Here is a 25,670-nt window from a genome sequence, read left to right on the forward strand (position 1 = left end):
TATGCTGAAGCAGGAGGATCACAATTTAGTGAGAACCTTATCTCATGATAAAAAAGAAAAAGGGCTGGGATGTGGCTCAGTGCAAAAACATCCCTGGATTTAATCCCTAGTACCACACATACACATAAATTAATAAAAACGTGTATTAATAAATTTTGCAGTAGGATTTCCCTAAGCTCATATAAATATATAAAGATAATACATAAATGTGTACATACATAATATAACCATTTTTAAAAAATCTAAGGAATTAAAAAATAATTAAAGTTCGAAAACAAAAAAAATCACTCCTTTTTAATATACAAGAATTTCCTTAAGAGGAAAATTTTCACTTACTTTATCTGGGACTGCATCCATTATCAGCTCGCCGTACATATTTATGACCTGTAAAAAGTAAAACCAATTTATTAACCCTATACAATTCAGAACAACCCAAGCAGAATGTATAACATTCTGAATAATAACAATAAAGCTTTTCAATCCTGGCATTAGTGAGTCATTTCAGTACAGATTAAAGAATATTTGACTAATAAAAGTAAGTATGAGACCAGTCCCTACAATATTTTATTGACCAACATCCTTTGTAACTTTTCTGCAATGAGAACCTGCATTACACTAACCTGGTCATTTAGCCAATTCTGACCATCCAAGGTCGCCAGATCATCCATATCCAGCATATGTTTATTGTAGAAGATGCGGAAGTTGCATTTCTGATGTCTGGCCCGATAGTTTGTTATTTCTCTATTGATAAATGGTTTTCTGAAACAAACAAAGATTTTGAAAGAAAAAAAATGTGAGTTCTACTCAATGCACTATTAAATACCCTTTTTCTCCTTAATCAAGAGAAAATCATATATGCCAATCATTTTATTTTCAAGGATTTAACTTTCACCGCTGGCATACCTATTGGAAAAGTCTTCATTAAAGACATCTTTTAATCTTCCAAGGACATCTTTTTCACTGAGTGGGACCAAACTTCCATATTTTTTCATAACCTCATCTAGAAATCCTTAAATAAAGGAAGAAAGGAAAGTTAAGATGGAAAGACAAAGCAATTTCTCTTAATACTTAATCTATAAACAATGCAACACATACTTAAATGTACATTATAACATAGGATTATACTCCATATAAGGAAATATTTTAAAAGTTCTGACACTATTCAAACAAAGTGGATTAGGCCCTTACCACTCTAACCTAGAGAAAAATGCTGTGAGGTATCATTTCACAGTGCATTTTTAAACTACCAATGAACTGTTAGAGGAACTAGCTAAAACTAAAGATTGATGCCTTTCCATAACATAACCTTAGTGATGAATTCTCTCTCATTAAGAGTAACATCCAGAAAGTTGGACACAATGGTGTGTGCCTATAGTTCCAACTACTAGAGGATAAGGTAGAGTATTGCTTGAGCTCATCAGTTTGGAACACCCTGGGCTACTAGGGGAGATCCTGACTCAAAACAAAACAAAACAAAACAAACCACACCCCCCCACACATAGAGAAAACATCTAGTTGGGTGCAATGGTGCGAACCTGCAACCCCAGCATTTGCAATGCTGAGGCAATGGAACTGCAAGTTCAATGCCAACCTGGGACAACAGAGGGAGATCCTAACACAAAATAAAAGGCATAGGGATGACAGGTGTGGTGGCACATGCTTGTAATCCCAGAGACTCCAGAGGCTGAGGCAGGAGGACTGCAAGTCCAAGGTCAACCTCAGCAACTTAGTGAGGCCCTAAGCAACTTAGTGAGACCCTGTTTCAAAATAAAAAATTAAAAAAGGTTGGGGATGTGAAGTAGTGGTTAAGCACTCATGGGTTCAATTGCAAGTACCCGCCCCTCCAAAACCAGAATTTATTTGAAAGAGTAACTATCAACACTGAATAGAAATATGAGTAAGACTGACTGACATTAGGGACTGGAACTATGCAACAATTGGTCCTATATGACACAATTTTTATGACTTTCAAATTACATCTAAAGGCTAAATCACCTTGTTAAATGTGCCTGAATTAAGTCACAATTTAGCCAAGTGCAGTGGTGCACATCTGTAATCCCAGCAACTCAGGAGACTGAGGCAAGAGAATGGCAAGTTTGAGGGCAGTATTTAAATCAATTTAAGTAGTGTGAACATATATACACATATATACAGGTATATAATATATATGTTTTGTTTTTAGTACTGGAGAACGATCCCAGGGGTGCTTTACCATGGAGCTACCTCCCCAGTTCTTTTTTTGTCTTATATGAACTATTCCTCTTTATTGTTTAAAATATTGGTTATAATTACATAATAACATTCACAATATATTAATTACTTGATATATAGATATCCATTATAACTTCAAAATATACATTCTTTTTTAACCTTTTCCTTTTTAATTTCTTTCAATAAAACTTATATGATGTATCATACTAATGAACTTTGAGAACTCATTTTTAAATTTTCTTTTTTAGATTTAGTTTATTTATTTGTACTAATCAGTTATGCATGACGGCAGAATGCTCTTCCGATTCATCGTACACATATGGAGCACAATTTTTGACTTCTCTGGTTGTACTCAAAGTAGGGTCACATTATTCATGCAATCATACATGTACCTAGGTTAATGATGACTGTCTCATTCCACCATTTTTCCTACCATAATGCCCCTTCCCCCTCTCCCCCATCCAGAGTTCTTCCACTGATCCCATGCCCAATCCCCCATTAAGAATTAGCATCCACTTATCAGAAAACATTCAGCCTTTGGTTTTTTGGGATTGGCTTACTTCACTTAGCATGATATTCTCCAACTCCATCCATTTACCTGCAAATGCCATGATTTTATTTATTTTTTTATTGCTGAATAATATTCCATTGTGTATATATACCACAGTTTCTTTATCCATTCATCTACTGAAGGTCATCTAGGTTGGTTCCACAGTTTAGCTATTGTGAATTGTGCTGCTATGAACATTGATGTGGCTGTATCACTATAGTATGCTGTTTTTAAGTCCTTTGGATATAAACCAAGGAGAGGGATAACTGGGTCAAATGGTGGTTCCATTCCCAGTTTTGCAAGGAATCTCCATACTGCTTTCCATATTGGCTGCACCAATTTGCAGTTCCACTACTAATGTATGAGTGTGACTTTTCCCCACATCCTCGCCAACACTTATTGTTGTTTGTATTCCTGATAACTGCCTTTTTTTTTTGGAGACAGGGTCTTGTAGAATTGCTAAGGCTGGCCTTGAACTTGGGATTCTTTTGCCTCAACCTCCTGGCTTTTTTTTTTTTAATCCTTTAATTTTTGATGGTATTGGGGATGGAACCTAGGACCTCATATGCTAGGCATGAACTCTGCCCAGAGCTACACCCCAACCCTATATATGCATTTAATGGCTTTCTAGGATGATCCACTAAAGAAACATACCTAAAAAGGCTCTAGGAAATAAAACCAGGACATTATTTATTTTTTTGGTGATACCAGAGATTGCATCCAGGGGTTTTCTCCCACTAAGTCACATCCCCAGTCCTATTTATTTTTATTCTAAACTGCTAAGCCTCTAATTTACAATCTTATCTCAGCCACCCAAGTAGTTGGAATTGCAGACATGTGCCATCATGCTCAGTCCAGGATATTATTTCTAAGTAAATACACAGAAACTGCAGAAAGGCTTAGATGCTCACAAAAGCAGAGGCATGATAGGCACAGTTCACCGATGAAGAGCAGAGAAAACAAACACCTAGTTATCAGGCTGACAGGTGAGCCTATTGAGTTGAGATGAGAAAAATGAGGACAATATGTTAACCATATATCCTATCCAGTTCCCTTTTGAAACTTTTAAGAATTGCCTCCACTATGCATTAATTCAAAATGAACAGGAAAGATCAAAACAGAGTACTGGGAATGGTGTGCTGGGTTGGTTTGGGGAGAGGGACTGAAATGTAAAATCCATATTTCCCCCTGTTAATCACCCACCAGAATAGCTCCTATTTTAAAAGGCTTAAACTAAGAGCAAAAGTCAGGGGACAACAACAGGAAAAAGGATGCTTGCTTATACCTGCTTCTAGTGTAGGCTTTAGACAAATAGAGAACACAGGAAGGCAGGCCCATTGCAACGTCATCATTTCAGATTTGGGGCTTCTGTACTAGGAACAGAATGTATACTGTTTACATTACATATCTTAACGTTGATCTAAGCATAGCCTTGTGTCTATATTGGAAAACAGGCCCAAAGGAAGATAAGCGATTCCCAACACTGGATAAACTGCATTTAAAAAACTGATTTTATAGAAGAAAATGCCTCTACCAACAAAAAATTAAGCTTGAGGTTCTACCACCTTGAATGAAGCTCCTCAAATAAGAAAGTGGTCTTCTCTATCAGTGGTATACCAGATAGCCAGGCATGGTGGCACAGGCCTATAATCTCACTGACTCCGGCTGAGGCAGGAGGGCCAGCCCCCATAATTTAGTAAGACTCTTGTCTCAAGAGATGGGTATGTAGCTCAGTGTCAGAGCACTGCTTGGGTTCAACTCCAAAACCACAAAAAAGCAGGGGGCGGTTAACAATGGGATGGGGGGGGGTTAACAATGGGATGGGAGGGGTTAACAATGGGATATGGACCCCAATTTCAAACTAGTATCATGGGAAAGAGGCATTCTTATTAACAATATTATTTCTGGGTGGTAATAATATGGAGATTTTAAGTTTTATATCTGTGTTTTGTTTTTGCTTGCAGATGATAAACATGGATTCCTTATGTAATAGAAAGGCCCTACAAGGATGACAATGTCTCTCACTGATCACACACCCACCATTATCTCACTGGTACCAGAAGTAAAACAAAACATCATTAAGAGCATTTATCATATGACAACACTCACATATTTCATCTAATCCTTAAAACTAATCTCTGTGTCAAGATACCATCTCTGCTAGGTCTGAGAATATGGCACATGTTAGAGCACTTGCCTAGCATGTGCGAGGCCCTGGGTTCAATCCCCCCCCACTATTTTGTCACCCCCCAAAAGATATTATCTCTGCTGTACAAATGAAGACAAAGAAAACTTAGAGAGATTAAGTAACTACCCTCAGGACACCCAACTAGCACAGAATTACTAAGATTCTTATGTAGGTTATGTGACTAGAGAAACTATGCTGTTAACTGTTATGCTATGCCATCTCCAAAACAAGAAATAGCTATTTTCTCTACAAAAATAACTTGGGGCTGGGCACCCTTCGCACACCTTATAGTACTAGCTACTTGCAAAGCTCAGGAAGGAGGATTCTGAATTCACGGCCAACCTAGACAAAAGATTAAGAACCTTTATAAAAGAAATAAAAGAAAGAAATGCAACCACTTGATTCTACAACAAAATACAATACACACCTCAGAAATGTCATCAGTAAGGAAGGCATGAAGTACCTCAGAATAAACTTAAGGAATGTGTAAAACCTAGTGAAAAGTTGCAAAACATTAAGAAACTAAGTCAGTTCTGTTTTTAGACAGGAAAACTTAACATTTTAAGAATATAATTTTCTCCAAATACTATAAGCAAAAAGCATACTTATTTTGTTTAATTTATAAAATAAATTAAAAATTCATCTTGGGATAAATTCCTAGAAAATTTTAAAAACAATTAGAGATGGGCTGGGGCTGTAGCTCAGTGGTAGAGCACTTGCCTAGCATATGTGAAGCATTGGGTTCAATTCTCAGCACCATATATATATAAATAAAGGCCCATCGACAATTAAAAAAAATTTAAAAAAACCTCTTTAAGAAAAACAATTAGAGAGATGAATAAGGGGACAGAAGAGGAGTGCATAGTTTTTCAAATTATGAAACTACCTACAGTAATTAAAGAAAAATAATGCTAGTATACAAACAGATCAAGACCAGAAGGAAATTCAAAGCTAGTCGGTATTTCTTAACCACAAAGAAAATAATGAATTGCTCAATAAATAATATTAGACTACTGCCTGAACTTATAGCCAATTCATTCTGGTGGAAAGAATTATATTACTCCATTTTACTTTTTTTTTAAACAAAGAATTATATTAAAAATAACACTTTAATAGTATAGAAGAAAATAAGAGTTGAATATTTATTTTAAAAATATTCAAGCTTTTCATGACAAGCTTTTCATGTAGAAGGGTTTTTTTCCCCTTAATAAGTGACAAAAAACATTTTTAAACAAAGTGTAAAGTCACTTTTTTTAATTTTGAGATAGGGTCTTGCTAAACTGCCCAGGCTGGTCTCCTTTTGAAAATGTATTTTTGTTTTCTTTATGGCAGTATTTGGGGATTAAACCCAGGAACTCAAGCACACTAGGCAAACCCTCTACCACTGAGCTACACCTTCAACCCCAAATATGTATTTCTTGAGTATGTAAATGGCACATTATTCTTTTCTTGAAGCTGCTTTTTTCCTATCAATACATTATAGTTTTGTTTTGGTACCAGGGATTGAACCCTGTGGCGCTTAATCACTGTGCCACCTCTCCAACCCTTTTTATTTTTTGAGACAGGGTTTTACTAAATTGCTTAGGGCCTCGCATGGTTGCTGAGTCTGGCTTTGAATTTGTGATCCTTCTGCCTCAGCCTCTGAAGCTGCTAGGATTATAGTCGTGCTTTACTGCACCCAGCATACATAATATAGGTTTTTTTTGGGGTGGTGGGTGCTGGGGATTGAACTCAGGGGAACCCCACCACTGAGCCACATCCTCAGACCTATTTTGTATTTACACTCAAGGGCTCACTGAGTTGCTCAGTGCCTTGCTTTTTGCTGAGGCTGGCTTTGAACTTGCGATCCTCCTGCCTCAGCCTCCAGAGCCCCTGGGATTATAGGCCCTGCCTTACATTATAGTTTTTTTTTTTCCTTTAAATCCATTCAAAATGATCTAGTAGTCCATTAAATGATTAAAATTGATTTTAATCAATTGCCCACTAATGAACATTTGATTTTTAGCTACTCTTTGCTATCTGAATAATGGGACAAAACCCTTAATTTGTGCTTTCTATTGTTTCCCTAGTTAATACTTGCTAAAAGTTACATATCTGGGTCAAAAGGTATACACGCTAAACTAACATTTTCATTTGTGATCTGATATATAAAAATTTATGATTTGATACATAAAGTTAAAATTTTTTTTTTTTGTTTTTATTCTTTTTTTGGGAATAAAAACTTGGGATTGAACCCAGGGCCTGAAGCTTGCTAAGCACTACCGCAAGTTACACCTCCAGTCCCAAGATTTTAATGTTATGGAGACAAATTGGTTTATTTACTCCCCTACCCTCTGTACTGGTGATTGAATCTAGGAGTGCTTTACCACTGAGCTGCATGCCCAGTGTCCCCCCACCCACTTTTTTCAAATTTGGAGACAAGAGTCTTGCTAAATTCCCAATGCCTGCCTCAAACTTATCATCTCCCTAATTCGACCTCCAGAGTCTGTGGGATAACAGATGTGAGCCATTGTGCCTGGCTTCTCAAATTGTTTTTTTTTCTTTTAGTTTTGTTTTTTGAGACATAAGGTCTCACCATTTTACCCAGGCTTGTCTTAACCTCATGGACTCAAGTGATCCCTGTGCCTTAGTCTGTGGAGCACTTGGAACTCCAGGCATGTGCCACCAAGCCCAGCTTTTATTTTATCTAATTTTTTTTGGCAGTACTAGGGATTGAAGCCAGGAACATTATACCATTTCCAGCTTTTTTAGTTTTGAGATAGGGTCTTGCTAAACTGCCAGGCTGGTCTCAAATTTATTATACTCCTGCCTCAGCCTCCTGAGCTGCTGGGATTAAAGGCAGGTGGCACTATGCCCAGTCATTTTAAATTGTTGTTTTTATTCTGGGTTTCCTGTCATGTGTAAAATGTCTTAGCAATACAAGATTACAAAGCTAAGTATGGTGGCATGAACCTGAAATTCTACGTATTCAAAAGGCAGAAGCAGGAGAACTACTTGAGCCCACAAATTCAATCCGTAGTATCAAAAAAAAAAAAAAAAAAAAAAGAAGAAGAAAGAAATTTTGTCATTTGTGACATTGATGAACCTGGAAAACATATTAAGTAAAATAAGCCAGGCACAGAAAGAAAAATACTACATGCCCTCAGATATACATGGAATAAAAGATTTTTACCAGACCCTGTAGGCAGGAGAAGAGAGGGAATGCATTATAGTATGGTAGCTTCAGTTAATTTACTGTATACTTGAAAACTGATAATAGAGTTGGCTGCATGGGTGCACATCTATAACCCCAGCTATTCAGGAAGTTCCCAAGTCTAGGATCAGTAACTTAAGAGTTGTTTTGAGTCTCAGGATAAAAAAATAAAAACAACCCCCAAAAATCCCAGGGATGGTGAGGTGCTAAGCAATTCAGAGAGACCGTGTCTCTAAATGAAATATAAAATAGGGTTGGAGATGTGGCTCAGTGGTGCAGTGCCTGAATTCAATCCCCACTACAAAAAAAAAAAAAAAGTCCTGGGGATGTAGGTCAATAGTAAAGCACTTCTGGGTTCAATCCTCAGCAGTGGAAAAGAAAAGGAAAACTGACAGTACGTTGTGTGGGTTTCTGTTTGTTTGAGATGGAGTCCCACTATGTTGGCCAGGCCAGTCTTGAACTCCTGAGGTCAAGCAAACCTCCTATATATCTATGTGCTGAGTGCTGGAAGGCAGGTGTACAACACTGGACTGGCTAGAAAAGAGATTGTAAACCACGTTTGGTGGCACATGACTAATCCCAGCAACTCAGGAAACTGAGGCAACAGGATCACAAGCTTTAGGCCAGCCTCAGCAATTTAGCAAGACTCAAAATCAAAATTAAAAGGGCTGGGGATATAGCTTGGTGGTTGGGTTCAACTCCCTGTACTGGGGGAAAAAAAGGAAACTGGGAGTATAGCTCAGTTGGTAGAGTGCTTGCCTTGCATGCACAGGTGCTGGGTTCAATCCCCAGCACCACCAAAAAGAAAAACAAAAAGTAAATGTTCTCACTACAAGAAAAGTATAATGGGTATGTTGATTTGCTTGAATCAACACAATGTACCCATATGAACATCCAACTGTGCTAAATCTTGTCAATTTAGAATTTTTTTTTCTTTGGCATTATGGGGGATGGAACTCACAGCCTGGCACATTCAAGACAAGAGCTGTACCACTGAGCTAACTCCTTAAGATACCCAGCCCTAAATTTCTTAAAAAATGGCCTCCTAAATGTTTCTTTTCATAGTTTTATAGAAATGATTCCCACGCCACAAAAAATCACCCTCTTAAAGAGTACAATTCAGTTAGAATATTTGCATGTACAACTATGTAACAAATCCCACTATTATGTATAACTATTGGTCAAAAGTGGGGAAAGAAAGTATGATTCAAAGTCAGAACATCACTAACACTACCTCATTCCAGAACACTTGCATTATCCCATTAGCAGTCACTTCCCATTCTCCCCTCTTCCCAGGTCCTTGCAACCATTACTTTACTGTATTTGCCCATTCTGGACATTTTCAAGTTTATGGAATAAGGTTATGAGGGCTTTTATTTGTCTTCTTTCACTTAACATGTCTTTACTTAATAACATATCTGTATCAAAACATGTATCAGTATGTCTTTTTATGGTAGACTAATATTCCATTATATAGATATGGACATTTAGATTTCTGATTTGGGGCTAATATGAATAATGGTGTTATGAACTTTTATCCACAATATTTTTGTGTGTCTGGGGGCTGTGGGTGAAGCTCAGGGGTAGATAGAGTGCTCAGCATGCATGAGGTCTGCGTAAAATCCCCAGCACCAACAAAAACTTTGTGTGTGTCTAGGGGTGTAGCTCAGTGGTAGAGGGCTTGCCTAGCAGGGGAGAGGTCCTGGTTTCCATCCCCTGCAGCACATTTAAAAAAAAATAACAAAATGTTTTCTGTACTTGGTTCTATTTAAAATTTCAATCCACCCAGAATATACTGGGGAACAGGATCTATTGCTTTTCCTTCCAAACATAACTATTCTGGTTATTTCTCTTAATCCTTAATGTTTCATAATTCCACTGAACAAAATTTAGAGTGGTGTTTTAATCCTGATTGGCATGTACTGCACTTTCCTAATTTGGTTCCTTTTACAGTGCTGGGGATGAACCCCAGGGCCTTAGACATGGTAGGCAAGTGCTTTACCACCGAACTATACCCTCAGCCCTAAATCTTTCAATCTGAAGACGCTTATTTTTCTCTTTAATTCTAAAACATTTAACTTGTTATTTTCTTCAGTTTCCCTCCCATCATCTCCTGATACATTCATGAGATAGAACTTTAAGCTCTTCTTTGAAGTGAAAGAAAACATCTTGCCAAGTAATCTGAGTATAGAACCTTCAATTGTCATATTCTACCACACATTTTTTTATAGTTGTCGTGTACAAGTGTAACTCAGTATTCACATTTACTATAGCAAATAGTGATTAATGGTCATTAAAAGTGTTCAACTTGAGTGAGGTATGGTGGTACATACCTGTAATCCCAGTTACTCAAGAGGTCGAGGCAGGAGGACTCCAAGTTCAAGGCCAGTCTGGGAAAGACTGTGTCTCCAAAAAATAAAAAGGACTAGGGAATGCAGCTCAGTGGTGGATGGCTTGCCTATCATGAACCATATCATGGATTCAATCCCAGGACCACTGGGGGTGGAGGGAAGCACTCAGTTTTTCAAGGGAGTTATTTTTCTTTTTATGCTCATTTCATCAATTTATGCAGTACCGAAAGAAATAATGAAACTGTAATAAGTTTCTTATAAGTACAACCAACTCAACTTTAAAAATGGCCTCCTAAATATATAAGTCATCTGAAAGGAGTGTGACAGTTATGGTAGAGCCAGCATTTAGCATCCTATTGAACTCAATTCTGGCCAATGCTACATAAGTCAGTTAAGGGAATATCTACTGTGCCTTCTGCCCTACACTCTTTCCTATTCTGATTGCTCTATTAATACTGACTACTCAAGTTTACCACTTACATATGTTAAATTTATATCTCTTGTTGTGTTGACTTTTTTCAGATTGATAAGATTGTGAGCTCACCTCTCCTTAGGTACTTGCTGAAGGTAAGGGACTGTGATGGGCTGTTACTCTGCCCTGAACTACTTTCTGTGGGAGTGGTGATACTTTCCAGGTGTTACAGGGTTGGGGCAAATGTCCTATTTCCTTTCTTAGAATTTTGATTTGATAGCAGTTGTTGTCTTTGTCAAGATGTGGCACAGGTAGAGAGATTTTACAACTATTCAACCTTTTATTATGGGTCTCCCCTTTCATCTACTCCAGGAAATGACCACCTTCAGTATTTTACCATTTTCCCGCATTGAATTCTTTCTACCCTTCAGGACTTCCCTTTATTTTCTGTCTTGGGGAAACTTCTGAGTTTCTCATTCACCAAAACTCTCCTCATTTTTGAGCATGGAGATACATGCACTTTGAATATATTTTCATAATTTCTATGAAGTGGGAAGGAAGAACAGGTTTCATGTATTTAACTTCATCCTCTAAAACCTGGAACTCTTCTGTGTTTCTGACAAATATTCTTTACCAAGTGAAGGTAAGTGAAGGACATTTCCTTTGATCCTGGTTGTTGCTGATACTGTCCTGGGGACTGAGCCCAGGGGGGCTTTACCACTGAGGTACATCCCTCGCCATTTTAATTTTTTATTTTGAGACATGGCCTTGCTTAAGTTGCTGAGGCTGGCCTCAAAATTGTGATCCTCTTGTCTTACCTTCCCAAACTGCTGGAATTACAGGTGTATACCAGAATGTCTAGATATTTCTAGTCTTATTAAAGGTTTTTAAAGACCTACTAAGATCTATGATTTTTCTCCTTTAGCCTACTAAAATAATAAGTTACAGTGTCACTAAATGGGTATGGTATTCTGTAAAACTTCCTACTTCTTCAGGTCATGCCACAGCTTTACTATATGCCATATCATATTTGGAAATGTTACATTTATAAAAGTTGATCAGTATTTGTGGGAAAAAGCTATTTTTTTCGGGTTAAAGTATTATGGTGCTGCTAACCTTTTATTAAGAAAAATAGGTTTCATGTATTTTTTTAAATTTATTTTTTAGTTGCAGTTGGACACAATACTTTATTTATTTTCATGTGGTGCTGAGGATCGAACCCAGGACCTCACTGAGCCACAATGCCAGCCCTTCATTTTTATTCTAGGACAGTATAAACAACAGAAATCATTTTTTTAAAGATTTGCTGCAAGACACAGTGGCACAAGCCTGGGATCCCAGTAATTCAGAAGGCTGAGGCAGGAGGATTTTTCAGTTCAAGGCTAAACCCAGTAACTTGGCGAGACACTGTCTCAAAATAAAAAATAAAAAGGGCTGGGGATGTAGCTCAGTGGTAAAGCACTCCTAGATTGAATCCCCAATACCTAAATAAATAAATGATTTATTAACCCTCTACTTTTTCTTTATCATAAAAACTTAATCAAACCATTTCTCTCCTTGCTCTTTTAATTTTACACAGATATCTTTCAATATCAAAATATAAATTGAGCTTATTTATAGTGGTGCTGGGAACTGAACTTTACACGAGAGGCACTCCCTCTACCACTTAGCTATACTCTTAGCCCTAAATATAGTCTTAAAGGTTTGTATGATGCATATCATTTTCTGAATATGCCAAAATTTGTGCTTCAATTAAAAACCTGTTGGGCTGGGATTGTGGCTCAGCGGTAGAGTGCTCACCTAGCACGGGAGGGACCCAGGTTTGATTCTCAGCACCACATAAAAATAAAGGCATTGTGTTGTGTCCATCTCCAAAAAGGATTCATTCTCTCTCTTTCTTTAAAAACAAAAACAAAAATAAAACCTGTTGTTTTGGTTGTTTTTGGTTTTTAATTATAAGTTTATATAAGGGGATTACTAACATAATAAATGTAACACCCTTATATAAACATATTAGTACTCTTTTACATCTAAGATAAATTTACATGCTTGATGTAAACTTTGACAAGAGAAGACATGATGTGGGCTGGGGACTGGGGATACAGCTCAGTAGCTGAGCACCTCAGGTTCAATCCTTGTATCAGGGGGCTTAGAGGGGGAGTGAAACCAGTATTGTTGCTACAGTCTTAAGAACCAGCATAGTGGCTGGTACACAGAATCTCCTTACATATTAAATAAACAAAATAGGAACATTCTAATAGAAAAACAGACACCGGAAAACCAGGCACAAACAAAAAAATATTCAACACATAAAAAGATGTCCAAGTTAAAAACGCCAAATTAAAACTCTCATTGTCATAGAAGAAACAACTAGAAATTAATATTAAGTGTTCATTAAGCAGTCAAGGATTCATAAAATAATTTGTGGAACTCTACATAATACAGCAATATAAAAGGTCTCAAGAAAAACATCCAAGTGGTTAAAGGGAAAGCCATGTGTGGGAGGGAAAAACAGGACTCATTATAAGAAAAGTTAATGGACAGCAAGTGTGGACCAGAGGTTGGGGAGAATAAAGGAAGAGTGCATACCAGAAAGGCAGACTGAAAGCTGTTCATCGTCCACTGGAGATGCTTTTGAGTTGTTCTTCCCCCCTCCCAGTTGATTTTCTAGTTTGAGTTCACTGCATGCCAGGGGAGCTTCCAGTGGACTTTTACAGTAAGGGTGGTCCAGCAACTTAGAACTAAGAATGTTCTGCTTGAAAGATCCATCCTCCTCCATCTGGTAGGAGTTCTCATTGTGAACATTCTCTTCAGACACAGGCCCATCTACACTACTCACAGATTTATCTGCTCCAGTCACTGATAGCTTTACTCTGTCATCACTGACAGTGCTTGTCCGATTTTCCTGATCCAGAGTCATAATTTCTTTTTCAGTTTCTGAAGTGAACGTTTTACTAGAATGATGTTCTGGCGAGGGCATGTCATGAATCAGTTCCGTACACTCCCACTTTGGAGAGGAACAAGGTGATTGGTCCCAAGTGTATGTGGCACTGCCATTCTGTTGGTCAGGGAATGCTTCATCTAAATTAAGCTCCTTGTCTGGGAAAGGACTTCCTTTAGGGTGATCATCAGGCATATGGGAGTTCTTTCCCTTCACTACAACATTGCTGTCCATATCTGGGAAGTATGGCTGATGCTGACAAGAAGGATCTTTAGGTTCTGGGGAAGGAAATGGGCTACAACTGCCACCCTCCGTATTATCTTTAAGGGTCTCTTGGTGGTCCCCAGTGACCTTTTGTACCCAGCTTCGCTGGGCTTTCCTTGGCTTGCAAACTTTGCTTTTCGTTCTGAAGTGCTGGGATCTGAGAATCCTATACTGAAATCTAATCATGGATAATTTCTCATACATCATCAGTGGAGACACTTTTATTCTTCGATGTTGGTTAAGTTGGAACTTTTTTGGAATCGGGGGTCCCCCACTCCTGTGGTGTTCTAGTCCTTGGCAGCAGCCATAACAAAAGCGCTTTCTCTTATGATTGCTCAAGGTGACCACAATCTTGCCACTCTCACCTGGACTTTGGCTTTCCCCAGTGAACTTCATGGGAAACTCAGAAGCCTGTGGCACTGTCCTAGGTCTATGACCATTGGTCTGACCTAACGCACTACTTGCTGGCAAGCCAGCGACTGCCTTTAAGAGACTCTTCTCTCCACAGTATTCATGGTCCGAGTTCTTTGCTGATGATAGTAACTTCTCTGCTTGGAGTTTCAGAAGACTCCTTGAGGAAGAAATGAAGTACTTAGTGTCCTTTCTTTTCACTTTAGAAGACAAAGTACTAGGATTTTGAGTAGCCACACTGGATTTAGTCTTAGCACAAAAAGATTCATCCTGAATCCACGATTTCTGGATTTGAAGAGCCTTCTTTCTACAATGAAAATGACTCAACTGTCTATTCCAAGTAAATGACCTTCCCAACTTCGCATTCAGAATGCATAAGTGTTGGTGAAAGTAGAATTTCTTAAAGCCTCCAAATCCAGTATTCCATTTCTCAGAAAAGGCTAAGTGGATTCCTTTCCTCCATAGAATTTTCCTCTGTTTTTTCATTTTTCTGATGCATAATGAGATGTGGATGTAGCTACAAAGAAGAAAATGTAAAGAAATGTTATGATCAATCTAAAAGTAAGGTCATGAAGGCATTCACAGACATGAACACAAAAAAATTGAAAAAAGAGCATATATATTTCAATTTAACGCAACTGAATAATGAAATCCTACCTGACTGGGCTGGGGTTGTAGTTTAGTGGTAGAGCACTTACTTAGCATGTGTGAGGCACTGAGTTCAATCCTCAACATCATATAAAAAAATGAATAAGTAGACAAAAGAATGATATTGTGCTCATCTTCTTAAAAGAAAAAAGAAAAAGAAAAAGAAATCCTACCTGATTAAGGTTTTAATCACAGTGAAAAACTGGGGAAGAAAGAAGACATGAGCACTAACAAGACCCCATTGTCTCTACACCTGTTTTGAATAGAAATCAGTTTCAAAAATCATTTCTCAGGACAGAGTCACAGGACTGGGAGTCAGAAGAGAATTTCTAAGTGTTGGCTCTGTTTCTCGTTAACTAAGTGACATTAAGCAAGTCATCCAAATTTTGTGTTCTTATTTATAAAATGAAAAACAGAGAAGGGAAAGGGAACCAGATACCACTTAAGACTAATTCCATGTTCTTTCTTATTTGTTTTTCTGTCATACTGGGGATTAACCCAGGGTCTTGCACAGGCCAGGTATGTGCTCCACCACTGAGCTACCTGCTCAGGTCCCATATCTACTTATTTAGAATTTGCCCATAGCAAAATGACTTGTTTCCTACAGCAAAATTTTAAAAGGGCAGGTACCTTTGCTCTGTAGAGTCATCTACAGGTAGATACTCCATCAATACATGATATCAGTATCTCAAGAGAGAAAACAGGTTGCTCCTTGCCAAAGACTCTCTGAGTGACTGTGCAGGAAAAGGATTCCATCAGGTGCTCTCACCCAGTTATTCTGGCTCTCAAGTGAATATAAAGAACAAGAACCAACACAAGCATACACACATAAACTTCAGAAACACGATAATAAGAGATGGGAGATGGGAATGAATGGCAATTAAAAGCAAAGACAATTTACCCTCAAGTTAGTAATATCTAATATTACTGAAGGTTTTAGGCATCAGGCACTATAGGTGAGATCAAAGAAACCCTAGACTATGAATAGAAACCAATATTCTAATGACAGCTTTTTTTTTTTTTTTTTCCCAATAAGCTAACAACTTATTGAAAGTTTTCCCAGCCTGGAGGAGAAGATGGGAGCAGTCCGGAGTACTTCATTTCTGTGTATCAGTTTTCAATCAGAACAAAAGTAGAAGGATAAATATATGTATCTCAGTTCTTGTTAAAAATCCCATTGAGATGACAGAAATTGCTCTTTTTTCCCCTCCCCCCAAACTCAGGATTAAACCCAGAGCCTTATCCAGGACTTCATGGATGCGAGGGAAGTGCTCTACCATAGAGCTACCACTGAGCTACATCCCCAGCATGGAAATTGGATTTTTTAAAAGGCAAAGCCCCACAAGGACAAAGACAATAAAAGGAATAAGAACAATAAAAGTTTTGAAAGACCCAAGTAGATGAATGTGTAACAGCAGACCCATCAGGGCAAGAGCTGAAATCTAAGCCAATGGTAGGGAAGACCAAGAAGCAAGCTATAGTTCAGAAAGGCTTAAAAATAGAAGCAAAAAATATGATGAAAATCAGAAATATGGTGGAGGTGAAAAAGGAAGAACTGGTGAAAAATCTAAAAAAGTAGGCGGGAAGCTGGGTGTAGTGGCACAAACATGTTATGCCTGCTACTTAGAAGGCTAAGGCAGGAGGATCCCAAGTTTGAGGTCAACCTCAGAAGTTTAGCAAGACTCTGCCTCAAAATGTAAAAAAGTAAAAAGGGCTGGGAATGTAACTCAGTGATACAGTGACCCTGGGTTCAGTACCCCCCCACACACCAAAAAAAGCAATAGCACTTGAACCCTCAGATCTCTTTCCCCTACCTTTGCAAAAAACTAAAGCAGATTAAAACTAATAATAAAACAAAAACTATTTATAGATTAATCAAATTTTTAAAACTATTAGAAACAGAGGAAAAGGGGAATTCATGCTTAATGGGAACACAATCTCAATTTGGGAAGATGAAAAGGCCCCAGAGATGGATGGTGGTGGTGGCTGCAAAGTAACGTGAATGTACTTAATGCCACTAAACTGTCCATGTAAAAATGGTTAAAATGGTAAATTATGTATATTTTACCACAATAAAATAAAAGGCGACCTGGGTTGTAGCTCAATGGTAGTTGCCTTGCATGTGTGAGGCTCTGGGTTCAATCCTCATCACCATGAATGTACAAAAAATGTTATTTTTTTAAAAAGGAACAATGAAAAGCTATATAAAGCTTATCAGCCAAGTGCATTGGCACATGCCTATAACTCCAGCAACTCAGAAGACTGAGGCAGGAGGATCACAGCTTGAGGTCAGCCTCAGCAACTCAGTGAGGTCCTAAGCAATTCATCAAGACCCAGTCTTTAAAAAAAAAAAAGAGCAGGAGGTATATCTCTGTGGTTCAATCCCCTTAAGAAAGAAAGCTTAACAGATAAAAGATAACTGATAAGCCAAAATAAAATACTTGCAATATACACCATGGATTTAGAGCTATAATATTCCTAACACATAAAGAGCTCTTAAATTGAGGAATAAAGGACAAAAAGCCTGTTGGCTTAGTAGAAAGATGAAAGAAAGACCTAACAAGACAATTCATAAATAAAATTTTCTAAATGACCCCTAAACGTAAGAAAACATGTTCAATGTCACTATAAGGTTGGGCATGGTGGTACACACCTATAATTCCAGTGATTCGGGAATAGGAGGACTTCAAGTTCAAAGCCAGCCTCAGCAACTTGGCAAGACTCAATGTCTCAAAAAAATGAAAAGATCTGGGGATGAGCTCAGTGGTTAAATGTAACTGTGTTCAATCCCCAGAACAAAATAAGAAAGGTAAAGAAGTTAATTCACTCATAAGAAAATTGGCAAAGGTCTGGCCATGAAACTGAGTGGTAGAATGCCTGCCTAGTATGAGTGAAGCCCCAGTTTCAATCCCAGGATATAAAAAAGAAAAAAGAAAAAAAAAAAAGAGCGAGAGATAGAGAAATATTTCACAGCTGGAGAAAGACATTTTCTTTCTTTGCTGGTGGGAGTACAAACTGATACAATGTTTTTGGAGGAGAATTTGGTAATATTTAATAAAACTACAAGAGTATTTACCTTCATATGCAGCATCCCCAATTTAAGGAATTTACCCTGAAGACATACCTGCAACAATGAAAATACATATGTACAAGACTATTCACTGCAACATTGTTTCTAATAGCAAAATATTGAAAATAACCTACATGTACCTACATAGGATAGTGCTTGAATAAACTATGGCTTATCCACACAATGCATGAAGCTATAAAAGAACACCCAGGTTTGGTGGCACAGGCTATAATTATAATCCCAGCAATTTGGGAGGCTGATGCAAGGAGGATGACAAATTCAAGGCCAGCCTGGGCAATTCAATGAGATCCTCTCTGAAAATAAATTAAATTAAATTAAATTAAAAAAAGGCGGGGGGGGGGGGCTGGTAATGTAGTTCAGTGGTAGAGCACCCAGGGTTTCAATCCCCTGTATGGGGGTTGGGGGATTCACTATATGAACTAACATGGAAAGACTTCCAGAATATATCGTTAAGTGAGTAAAGTTAAGTTCAAATAAGTATCAATAATATGCCACTGTATGGAAGGTGGGCCCCAGAAGAATGGAGGAATTGGGAACGAGTAGAAAAGATGAGAGGAAAGGTACTTCTCTGAATATATATACCTTTTTGTAAAGTTCTGAATTTTTAGAACCATGTTAATGCTTCATATGCTTAAACCTAACTGCATTTCAAATGAATAACATAACCATACTGAAAGTAACGGAAAATAATTATCTAAAAAAACTTAAAGAAATAATATTGTGGCTGTATGCGCTAGAACTAAAGACAAAAAGACTGTGAACAAATCTTGCACACTAATTGCTTTTCCACAGAAATATAAGTTAATTCTGAAACTATCTATCTATATTTATTTTGGAGGTGGGGGAAACTATTTGGGATCAAACCCAGGGTCTCATGCATGATAGGTAAGCACTCTACCACTGAGCTACATTCCCAGTCCTAAAAACATCAATATTCTAAAATTGAATGAATAAGTACATATGTTGTGCATAATTAGAACCAGAGATTTCACTGCTGTAGAAAGGAAAATGAACCTATGGTGCTACAATGAAATTGGAGGTATCAGAATGAATACATAGTGTTTAATATACATACAGATATAAAAGTGTACATAGTTTACAAGTATGTGTGTGTGTTTTGAGTGTGTATGTATGAATATTTGAGAGTAAGCAATGGGGCATAGAAAACACAAGATAACCTGGAATATCATTGGGGTGCTGGAAAGGTACAAGCATTCAAAAATTAAGAATGTCAAAAAGATACAGAAATCAACGTGAAGAGACTCACAATGGCCAAGAAAACTTTGAGCAACCAAATGCATAATGACAGTGATGGGTTATAATCCAATAATAAAATAAGTATCCTTGAGTTTACAGTGATACAAGAAACTTGACTCAATAAATAAATCGGAAAAATGGGTACCTCTTCCTTACAGAGAATTTCAAATTAGTTAAGTGCGGAAGGAATGATGGAAATAGGAGTTAAAATCTACAAACCCTTTGAGAAGTAAGAGACTCAGGAAAGAAAGATTTATGAATACTAAAATCAGAGGGCGAAATTACAATGAGAAAAAAGATACCTACATAGTCTCAAAGTACCCACTATAAGACACTTTAAATAGTGTCTTATAAAAAGAAAAATAGCTTTCAATGGAAAAATCTGCCAAACATCCCTGTAACCATGTGATCAAAGTTAGAAGACATATGGACATTATGGACATTATATGCCTCCTGATAAGACACTACGTCACTCTTGTGGTATTCTTGTCAAACATGTGTATCCTGAATTTATTCATGAGAAACAATAGACACTGACTGGCCAAAACTCTTCAAAGATATCAATTAAAGTCAAAGAGAAACTATAGAGATTAAAAGACTAAGACTAAGGTTACATGGCAATGCAATATGTAATCCTAGATTCAGTCCTAATCTAGAAATGGAAATTGATGGGACAACAGACAAAATGTGAATAAGGCTTGTAGAGTAACAGTATTTTCTAAAGACAATTTCATAGTTTTGATCATGTGCTGGTTATATAATACACTCTCTCTCTCTCTCTCTCTATATATATATATATATATATATATATATATATATATATAAAATAAATTTTTGGCACACATACATATATTTGAGGTACTAAGGATTGAAACCAGGGATGCTCTTTCACCAAGCTACATCCCCAGCCTCCCCACCCCCCATTTTTTTTTTTTTTTTTTTGGCGGCACTGCAAGGATTGAACCCAGGGTCTTGTACATGCTGGGCAAGCTCTCTACCACTGATCTATATCCCTAGTCCCCTAGTCCTTTATATTTCTTATGCTGAGATAAGGTCTTGCTACATTACCAAGGCTGGCCTCAAACTTGAGATTCTCCTATTTCAGCATGGAATTACAGACATGTGCCAAAATGACCTGCTTTGCAACTGATTTTGAAAGTTTGAAGTTATTTCAAAGTCTGAAGTTTTTTAAAAAGCAAATATTTAAAATTGAAGAAATCTCCCAGAAAGTACCAAAAGACAACAGAGTGAAAATAACACAGAAAGATGAGAAAATTAATAGACCATGCTAGTAGACGACATATCCAAATAAGGCTGAGTGCGGTAGTACACGCCTGTAATCCCAGTGGCTCTGGAGGCTGAGGCAGGAGAAATGCCAAGTTCAGAGCCAGGCCAGCAACTTAGTGAGGTACTAAGCACTCAGGGAGACCCACTCTCTAAATAAAAATTTTAAAAAAGGTAGGGGATTTGGATTAGAGGTTGAGCATTCCTGGGTTCAATACCCAGTACCAAAAACAAAAACAAAAAAAATCCAAATAAGAGTTTCAGAAAAAGATTAAGAAAGTATAGAAGCCAGCTGTTAAGATGCCTACCTATACTGCCAGTGACTCAGGAGACTCAGACAGGAGGACGGCAAGTCTGAGGTCAGCCTGTACAACTCAGCAAAGTTTTAAAAAACAATTCAGTGAGCTTCAGTCTCAAAAAAAAAAAAAAAAAAATCAAATTTAAAAAATAAAAGGGGCAAGATTCTAGAAATTAACTCACAAAATAAATAGAGTTTCCCATATTTAGTTTATAAATTTGTATACTGTTCCTTTATAAAGCACTGTACCTCACAACTATGCATGGTATCTGCCACTCCGAATAATAACCCTTCTCCACTTCAGATAATTCATGTCTGCTAACCTTATTAATGTGAACTGGGAGAGGGAAAAAAGGTCAGATCTGGAAAATTTTTCTTAAAAAGTTCTTCATGTAACTCCTTATATACTTTGTCCCACTTCTACCTCCACTTAAACAGTATGTGAGGAATGGGGATACAGAGCACTTACCTATACACAGAAGGCCCTGGGTTAGACTCCCAGAAGCACCAGGGTAGGGGTACACAAACTGGGTGTGGTGGCACATACCTATAGTTCAGCATTTGGGAGACGGGGAAAGTATGGCTTGAGCCCAGGAGCTTGAGACCAGCCTGGGAAGCATAGTGAGACCCTATCTCAAAAATAAAATAAAATCAGTTCTTTATTAGTACATAACATGGCTAATCCTGAAACTTAGAAGGCTTTCTGGCCAGGTACAGTGGAGCATACCTGTAATACCAAGAGCTTAGGAGGCTGAGGCTGACAGCAATTTGGCAAGACACTGTCTCAAAATAAAAAATAAAATAGGACTGGGGATGTGGCTCAGTGGTTAAGCACCTCTGGATTCAATCCCTGGTACCAAAAAAAAAAAGGATTTCTGGCTGTCTCTGTTAGTTTAGGATTCAGCATTCTCAAGGCTACTAAAACATTACCACCATTTTTTTTTTTTTCTGCTTTCCAGCTTCTACAACTTTGTTATCCGTACTTCCTTTGTTCTTTGTTAATCTAGGGTGGATTGTTTCAATGGCATTTTCAGGCTGGTTCAGGAATTATAATATGTTCAACCAATTCACCATCCTTAACATATCATATTGTTAAAAAAAAAAAAAAGTCTTGGGCAATTAAGCAAGATGCTATGTCAAAGAATATAAAGGGATGCCAAGTGTGGTGGCACACACCTGAAATTCCAGCTCTCAAGAAGCTAAGGTAGTAGGATCACAAGCTGAGGCCAGCTTTAGCAACTTATTGAGACCCTCAGTAATTTAGCAAGACTCTGTCTCAAAATAAAAAATAAAAAGAGCTGAAGGTATAGTTCAGTTACTAGAGTACCCCTGGGTTCAATTCCCAGTACAAGGGGAGGGGAGGAGGAGTCAAGTTGCTAAATAATATGTATGAACCCATTTCTGTTAAAAAGGGAAATTATTATGTGTGTTTGAATAGAGGTAAATGTCTAAAATCTTAAGGCCACAGTTCCCCAAATGTAACCTAGGGTTTTGTAGTGATTTCACAAGGGTACCACAGGATATTCTAAAGAAGAAGGGAAAATGAATAATAAATAAATAAATAAACTGGAGGGAAAAAGCAATTCAGCATATGGCAAACACTCAGTAAACCACTAGTTCAAAACAGTTCAGTTTAAAAAGTAGATCATGATGGTGCATGCCTCTAATCCTAGTGACTCAGGAGGCTGGGGTAGGAAGAATGCAAGTTTGAGGCCAGCCTCAGCAATTTAGCGAGAACCTATGTCAAAGTAAAAAATAAGCCATGGGGGGGTGGCTCACGCCTGTAATTCCAGTGGCTTGGGAGGCCTAGGCAGGAGGCTGATCGCAGGTTTGAAGCCAGCCTCAGCAACTTAGCAAGGCAGAAAGCAATGTGGAGACCTGTCTCAAAAAAAAAAAAAAAAAGAAAAATTTTAAAGGGCTGGGCATGTGGCTCAGTGGTTAAGTGCCCTTGAGTTTAATCCCTGGCACAAAAATAACAATATAGTAAAATAATTTAAAAAATAAAAACACCTGGAGATATGACTTAGTGATAAAGCTACTGGGGTTCAATCCTCAGTACCATTATTAATACTACTTAAAGGGGGTGGGGGCCTGCGGCTGCGGCTGAATGGTAGCATGCTCGCCTAGCATGTGTGAGGCACTGGGTTCAATCCTCACCACCACATAAAAGATAAACAAATAAAGGTATTGTGTCCGTTTATAACTAAAATATATATATATATATATATATATATATATATATATATTTTTTTTTTTTTAAATAGAGTTGGGGATGTAGCTCAGCAGCTGAGTTGCCTAGGCATCCTTGCCTAGGCATTCATGAGGCCCTGAGTTCCATCCCCACTAATGAAATAAAATAAATCAATACTACAAATGCCCAGATAGCTCTTCAGACCTACTGAAGTAGGGCATAAGAATCTGAAGTTTTTATTTTTTTGGTGACTGGTCTATGCTGTCCAGGCTGGCCTCCAACTCCTGGGCTCAAACAATCCTCCCACATTAGCCTCCCAAGTAACTGTAAGAGTAGGTGAGACTCAAGTCTGACTTGATGCACTGAGTGCATCTCTTTCCCTTCTCCTCTAATACTTTTGTAACTTGGGTCCATTACACTACAGTGGTGAATATCCAGAGAGAGAGGTAACTCCTCAAATTAACTTAGAATTGTAATATCCAGTCACTAAAGAATTCCAGTTCCTGAACAGACTCTCTCCACATTTTCAACGAACATGAAATGTTGTAGAAGCAGAGTGAGGGGTCTTCAAAAATAGTTGCAGAGGATTCCTTCTAAAGGGGACAAGGTGTAAACAAAGGTCTTCTCAGCTTTTCTCCTGGTAACAGCCTACTGAGAAAAGCTATCTTGAGTAAAGAGCAAAATTGATTTAAGTCATCCTTTTCATATACCAATGTTTGATCAATAAACACAAAACATCTGAGTAGGAGAGGGTCTGGTTTTTTCCTGAGACTGCCCATGCAAAGTACAGATTGCAATTAGGTTCTGGCACCCTTCTCCAGGCCAAACTTAGTTATTCTGGATAAAAGGAAAAATATAAACAAAACAAAACAAAAAACGCAATTAGGGACTTACCATTAGTACCATTAAGTGTCCTCTTCTCTTAGAACCTCTTTTCAAAGGAGTTTAACTGGATTCCCAAAACATTTCGTTTATTCTCCTAATTTATATAGTTTAAGAAACCCCAGTTTTAACACGCGAATTACAATCACTACCAAATGGCAGAGTAGGATTTCAACTCAGCTCTCTCGATTCAAAGTTCAAAACTCCCTCAACCTCTACAGCATTTCTCCTCAGAGTGGCCACACAGTGGATCAAAGGTTGAGACCGCCTTGCACAGATGGCATAGAAAAAACAAGTTCCCTCCACCTAATGTCCAAGTGCCATAGCCTTCCTCTAGAAAAGGGTCCCAAGAGCATGGGCCAAGAAACCAAGACAGGGACGAGGCAGAACTGTCCGAACAAATTAAAAACCTTTGACTTGCAAGCTGACAGGGGCTGGGGTTTCTAACAGCAGTTTTCCTCTCAAAGCCTTCCCTAGCTTCAGGAAGAGCGGCCGGGGACGTTACTCTCTGCCTGCGTCGCAGGGCTTGGGCTGGAAAGAAAGAAGGGGAAGCAGAGGTCCCTCGAGACGAGCTCCTTCCCCGTCCCTAGAAGACACAGTGCAGGGAAAGAAACTGCTGCCCGCAGCTTGAGGCGGGGCGGGGGTGAGGGGAGTTTGGTGCTTAAGGCCTCCGGGCTGGGGCGATGAGCTGGCGCGTAGCGGCTCGGTGAACGAACGGTCAGGGATCGATCCGTCATTCGGCCGAGGGCCGCCCGTGCGCCCGCTTACCTGCGTTTCTTGCTCCCGGCACCTGGCCCGCCCGACGGCCCAGACGCTGTAGCACCCAAGACTGCGGCCTCGCCTTCGCCAGACCAGAGGGAATCACCGCTAGGGAGGAGGTGCCCGGCCTGCTCACCGCGGCCACGGGTGCTGAGCTTCTCCAGAGACGCTGCCGCGCAGCCGGCGCTCACTTAGCGCGTCACCTCCTCCCGTGCCCTTCCGCCTGCAGCCCCGCCCGCGCCTCGTGCAGGGGGCGGGGAAAGCGGGCGCTGGCGTGGGGGTGTGGCGCCGCGGCTCCGGCTTCTCAACTGCCTCCCACTCTAGTCCTTAAAGGCTCCTGGCGCCTCAAGGACAGCAACCTGGATATTTCCCTGCTTATCCCGCTTTGACTAAAGCAAAAAGCCATGTTCCTGCTTTGGATTGCACGTCTTGAGGCCTGGCCTAGGCCTTTTCTCTCGGATTTGCGTGCTGATTTTACTTTTGGTATTGTAATTTATCTCTTTATGTATACCCGACCCTGCCCGACCAAGAATGCTTCCCAAGGAGGACAGAGTCTTCTCATGGTAGCCTCAGTTCCAGTGACTGGCCTACACAAACATAGGAAATCTGTGCAGTAAATCTGCTAGCCTCTTTCTGGGGCTTGAACCCAGAGCATCCACATACCAGGCAAGTTCTCTACCACTGAGCTATATTCTCTTATCTCCAGCCCATCGATATCCATATGAACATATTCTAGTGT

At 38.7% G+C, this 25,670-nt stretch overlaps 1 protein-coding gene across 3 annotated transcripts in view; it reads right to left on the reverse strand.

The window, feature by feature from the left end:
* LOC143408242 (sentrin-specific protease 5) overlaps positions 1 to 25,101 on the reverse strand; it is a 38,221-nt gene extending 13,120 nt beyond the window's left edge. For 2 of the 3 annotated variants that reach the window (XM_076867754.1, XM_076867752.1), the window contains exons 1-5: positions 24,941 to 25,101; positions 13,495 to 15,038; positions 904 to 1,009; positions 621 to 759; positions 337 to 384 (exon numbers count right to left, since the gene is read on the reverse strand). In XM_076867754.1, coding sequence (XP_076723869.1) covers positions 337 to 384; positions 621 to 759; positions 904 to 1,009; positions 13,495 to 15,007 — 1,806 coding nt within the window. In that variant the 5' untranslated portion in view covers positions 15,008 to 15,038; positions 24,941 to 25,101. Of the gene's footprint in view, positions 1 to 336; positions 385 to 620; positions 760 to 903; positions 1,010 to 13,494; positions 15,039 to 18,245; positions 18,298 to 24,940 lie in introns of those variants that run through there. The other variant, XM_076867753.1, reaches the window with a different exon arrangement.
* Positions 25,102 to 25,670: the final 569 nt, after the last annotated feature.

This window comes from Callospermophilus lateralis, chromosome 10 (genome assembly GCF_048772815.1).
Source record: "Callospermophilus lateralis isolate mCalLat2 chromosome 10, mCalLat2.hap1, whole genome shotgun sequence".
Lineage (NCBI taxonomy): Eukaryota > Metazoa > Chordata > Mammalia > Rodentia > Sciuridae > Callospermophilus > Callospermophilus lateralis.